General features: G+C 52.1%; 1 protein-coding gene across 1 annotated transcript in view; it reads left to right on the top strand.

Moving 5' to 3' along the window:
• The window catches only part of ccdc171 (coiled-coil domain containing 171), a gene marked incomplete at its 5' end in the record, with an annotated part of 8716 nt that extends 8215 nt beyond the window's left edge, over window positions 1-501 (top strand). The window contains 2 exons of the mRNA XM_080521254.1: window positions 6-98; window positions 183-501. Coding sequence (XP_080377380.1) covers window positions 6-98; window positions 183-371 — 282 coding nt within the window. The 3' untranslated portion in view covers window positions 372-501. The remainder of the gene's footprint in view (window positions 1-5; window positions 99-182) is intronic.
• Between the last annotated feature and the right edge of the window lie 4980 nt (window positions 502-5481).

The raw sequence follows: 5481 nt of genomic DNA, 5'->3' as shown, positions 1-5481 counted from the left end.
CCACCACTAAGCCCCGCCCCCTGCCATCACCGTGGAAACACCTGGAGCTGTTTGGAGCAGAGAGCATGATGGGAGCTCCAGAGGTGGCAGCGTGCCAGGTGTGTGTGTGTGTGTGTGTGTGTGTGTGTGTGTGTGTGTGTGTGTGTGTGTGTTGTAATCTGAATGGTGTCCATGTCCTCCAGAGCTTCCTGTCCACCGTCTCTCAGCTCGTCGCCTCCTGCTGCTCCAGGATTGGCTGGTTGGAGCAGGAAGGCTCCGCCCCCCAGCTGCAGGACGTTTGTCTCCATGACGACCAGGTGTTGGTCCCCAGAGGTGACATCACAGGACAACAAGGCAACACAATCACGTTAACAATGGAAACGATTGGATAAGCCCCTCCCCCTCAATGAGCCTCGGGATTAGCCCCGCCCCCTCCTCATAGAGACCTGGGATAAACCCCGCCCCCTCAATGAGCCCCGGGATAAGCCCCGCCCCCTCCTCATAGAGCCCCGGGATAAACCCCTCCCCCTCAATGAGCCCCGGGATAAACCCCGCCTCCTAAGTGAACCCCAGGATAAGCCCCGCCCCCTCAATGACCCCCGGGAGAAACCCGGCCCCCTCAGTGAACCCCGGGATAAACCCCGCCCCTCCACAGTGAACCCCGGGATAAGCCCCGCCCCCTCAATGAGCCCCGGGGTAAGCTCCGCCCCCTCAATGAGCCCCGGGATAAGCTCCGCCCCCTCAATGAGCCCCGGGATAAGCCCCGCCCCCTCAATGAGCCCCGGGATAAGCCCCGCCCCCTCAATGAGCCCCGGGATAAACGTGTGTATTTTGTTTTGATCTCTGATCTTTTTGTTTGTTAAATTGTTCAACAGTTACGTTGTTTTGTTGTTTTGTTGTTTACTTTTCTTACTGTTCTGACGACCTGTTGTTATGACGCTCAACATCTGGACTTCAGGTGTGTGTCGCCCTCCAGCTGTGACACACACACACACACACACACACACACACACACACACACACACACACACACACAGAGAGAAACGTCGGAAAAAAGACAACAAAAAGGTGTTGAAGAGAAAATCATGGAAAAGTTTCAAAACTCACTGCTGCATCAGCTCTGTGTGTGTGTGTGTGTGTGTGTGTGTGTGTGTGTGTGTGTGTGTGTGTGTGTGTGTGTGTGTGTGTGTGTGTGTGTGTGTGTGTGTGTGTGTGTGTGTGTGTGTGTGTGTTTGCTGACTTTGACAAAACCGTCACACACTCACAGCCTGAGGGTGATTATCTGTACCAGTCCTCAGGAGAACACTGTTTAAGGCCACACACACACACACACACACACACACACACACACACACACACACACACACACACACACACACACACACACACACACACACACACACAGATTCAGCTGAATCTTCACTTTGATTCTTGTTTTATGTCTGAAGAGTCGCAGCAGCTGAAATATTCTCAGAACCTTCACCTGAGTGTGTTTACCTGAGGAAAACCTTCACCCGAGTGTGTAACATAGAGACAGCCTTCACCCGAGTGTGTTTACCTGAGGAAAACCTTCACCTGTGTGTAACTACCTGAAGAAACCTTCACCTGAGTTTGTTTACATAGAGACAACCTTCACTCGAGTGTGTTTACCTGAGGAAAACCTTCACCCCGAGTGTGTTTACCTGAGGAAGACCTTCACCTGAGTTTGTTTACATAGAGACAACCTTCACCCGAGTGTGTTTACCTGAGGAAAACCTTCACCCGAGTGTGTTTACCTGAGGAAGACCTTCACCTGAGTTTGTTTACATAGAGACAACCTTCACCCGAGTGTGTTTACCTGAGGAAAACCTTCACCCGAGTGTGTTTACCTGAGGAAGACCTTCACCTGAGTTTGTTTACATAGAGACAACCTTCACCCGAGTGTGTTTACCTGAGGAAAACCTTCACCCGAGTGTGTTTACCTGAGGAAGACCTTCACCTGAGTTTGTTTACATAGAGACAACCTTCACCCGAGTGTGTTTACCTGAGGAAAACCTTCACCCGAGTGTGTTTACCTGAGGAAGACCTTCACCTGAGTTTGTTTACATAGAGACAACCTTCACCCGAGTGTGTTTACCTGAGGAAAACCTTCACCCGAGTGTGTTTACCTGAGGAAAACCTTCACCCGAGTGTTTTTACCTGAGGAAGACCTTCACCCGAGTGTGTTTACCTGAGGAAGACCTTCACCCGAGTGTGTTTACCTGAGGAAGACCTTCACCTGAGTGTGTCTGCCTGAGGAAAACCTTCACCCGAGTGTGTCTACCTACAGATTGCTGATGGCTCATGTTGCTGATGGGTCGGTGTAGTGGCAGCAATGAGGGGATTAACCAGGATTATGAGGGATTAACCAGGATTAACCAGGATTAACCAGCGACTCTCCTGACAGGCGGAGGAAAGACGCTGGTTCTGCTCACGCTGCACTTCCTGTCCCGGCGCCACCATGTGGCCTTCTGTCACTGCAGTGGAACTTCAGCTGCGAGAGGGTCTGGTAACTCTCGGTGGGCACACTCAGGTGAAGGTTCTGGTGTCTTCAGGTCGTCACACTCAGGTGAAGGTTCTGGTGTCTTCAGGTCGTCACACTCAGGTGAAGGTTCTGGTGTCTTCAGGTCGACACACTCAGGTGAAGGTTGTGTTCAGGCCCCCACACTCAGGTGAAGGTTGTGTTCAGGCCATCACACTCAGGTGAAGGTTGTGTTCAGGCCCCACACTCAGGTGAAGGTTGTTGTTCAGGCCCACACTCAGGTGAAGGTTGTATTCAGGCCCACACTCAGGTGAAGGTTGTGTTGAGGCCCACACTCAGGTGAAGGTTGTGTTCAGGCCATCACACTCAGGTGAAGGTTGTGTTCAGGCCATCACACTCAGGTGAAGGTTGTGTTCAGGCCCCCACACTCAGGTGAAGGTTCTGTTCAGTCCCCACACTCAGGTGAAGGTTGTGTTCAGGCCCCCACACTCAGGTGAAGGTTGTGTTGAGGCCCACACTCAGGTGAAGGTTGTGTTGAGGCCCACACTCAGGTGAAGGTTGTGTTGAGGCCCACACTCAGGTGAAGAGCCCAGAGTGTCTGTGTCACTTTGTAGAACAGAAGTGATGAAAGTTGCTGACTGAGCAGAAACTTCTTCAAACTGTTCTCTACGTCTCCCCGGCGACCGTCCCCCCCCCCCCCCTCCTCCCCCCCCCTCTACCCCCCCGCCCCCCCCCCGGCGACGTCTTGTCGCCGCGGCGACGGTCCGTCCGGCTGAAGCGATTACTGCTCGCGTGCTCTTATTGTGGCGAGCGGCTCAGGGAGGCGTCGCGTCGCCGCGGCGCTACGGCGGCTTTTCCGCCGCCGTCAGAACGGCGACTTAATCCGCCGTCTCCCTTTTCAGCGGCGGGACGTTGATCCTGGTGAGACGATGTGAGGCGGCGGCAGAACGGCGGGAAGACAAGAGAAGAAGAGTGTCAGCAGCCTGGTCCCGCGGGACTTCCTGCCCCCGGCAGCCCAGTTGGCGAGGCTACAAAGAGCCGCCGCCAGAGTGATGACACAGATACGGGGGGGGAGGAGGAGGGAGGGGAGGGGGGGGGGGGGGGGGTAACGAGTTGCTCCACGACGCTCCGCTCGTCTTTAGCTTCATGTAAAATTCAGCTCCAGGCTGCGGCGACAAACCGGCGACAAATGGCGGGAAAGTGACGGCCGGGGAGACGAGGCGGCGTCTGCCAGGCCGTCACCACGGCAACGCCCCCCACCGCCCTGTTTCTGACACCCGGGGTCACCGAGGGCCCACTTTTGGAAAATACGCTCGCTGGTCTCTATGGAAATGGGGGACAAGGCAACTTTTTAAAACTAAATCTCCATGGAAACGCGACTTTGTGAAACGCGACTGAAACTCTCCGTCTCCATGGAAAATGGGCAGAGTGTAACTTTTTGAAATCGCTCAAGATCCATGGAAACCGGGGACATTGCAACTTTCTGAAATCACTCTGTCTCTGTAGAAATGCAACTTTTTGAAAATGCTTCGTCTCCATGGAAATGGGGAAACTGCAACTTTTGTAAAACGCTCTGTCTCAGTAGAAATGGGGAAATGCAACTTTTTGAAAACATTCCACTTCCCTTGTGTGGTTTCATTACAAAAACAGCCAACATGCTAACTCCTTAGCCAGCATGCTAACTCCTTATCCAGCATGCTAACCCTTTAGCCAACATGCTAACTCCTTATCCAGCATGCTAACTCCTTAGCCAGCATGCTAACTCCTTATCCAGCATGCTAACTCTTTATCCAGCATGCTAACCCTTTAGCCAACATGCTAACTCCTTATCCAGCATGCGAACTCTTTAGCCGACATGCTAACTCATTATCCAGCATGCTAACCCTTTAGCCAACATGCTAACCCTTTAGCCAACATGCTAACTCCTTAGCCAATATGTTAACTCTTTAGCCGACATGCTAATATCCTGACTGCTAAACTTTAGTGAGCTTTACTAAACTTTACTGAAGTGTAGCGAGGAGTGAGACGGAGGCGTTGCCGTGGAAACGAGGCCTGGCGGAGGCTGATCCAGGAGAAGTTTGTTGTTTAAGGAGGAAGAGTCCCTGAACAACCGACCTGGTTCACCACCACTCCACAGGACAAACTACAAACAAACAGACAAACAAAAGGTGGTGGCGGTGGGGGGGGGGGGGGGGGGGTTGAGGGGGGGAGGGGGGGGGGGGCGGTACCTCTGAGCGGATCTGAAGTGTGTCGGCCGACGGCGCCGATCGTTGGAACCACTTCAAAACAGGAAGGAGGATCAGGGGTCTCTGTAGACCTGCAGCCGGTCCTACCCCCCCCCACACACACACACACACACACACACACACACACAGATCAGAACCTCCGAAAGACAAACTAACCCTCAACAGGAAGAACCGAACCCCAACATCATCTTCATCATCACCTTCATCATCATCTTCATCATCTTCACCATCTTCACCTTCATCATCACCATCTTCATCATCATCACCATCATGATCTTCATCATCATCACCTTCATCTTCATCACCTTCATCATCATCATCACCATCTTCATCATCGTCACCTTCATCATCATCACCATCTTCATCATCGTCACCTTCATCATCATCATCTTCATCATCACCATCTTCATCATCATCATCATCTTCATCATCACCATCTTCATCATCGTCACCTTCATCACCTTCATCATCATCATCCCCATCATCATTATGATCATCATCGTCACCTTCATCTTCATCTTCATCATCACCATCTTCATCATCATTACCATCATGTTCTTCATCATCGTCACCATCATCATCATCTTCATCTTCAAATCAAGGAAACAGAAGAAAAGGAATCTTCTCCTCCAATCACAGCGCAGCGCTGACGGAGTGGGCGGAGGATGGAGAGATTAGAGAGAATAAAAGTGGGAGAGAAAGTGAAAGAAGAGAAGAACCACTGAGGAGGAGAAGAAGAAGAGGGGGAGAAGAGGA

Source organism: Blennius ocellaris, assembly GCF_963422515.1.
Source record: "Blennius ocellaris genome assembly, contig: SCAFFOLD_130, whole genome shotgun sequence".
Classification (NCBI taxonomy): Eukaryota; Metazoa; Chordata; class Actinopteri; order Blenniiformes; family Blenniidae; genus Blennius; species Blennius ocellaris.
The sequence above is the reverse complement of the archived record's forward strand: the minus strand, read 5'-3'. Positions and strand labels throughout refer to the sequence as shown.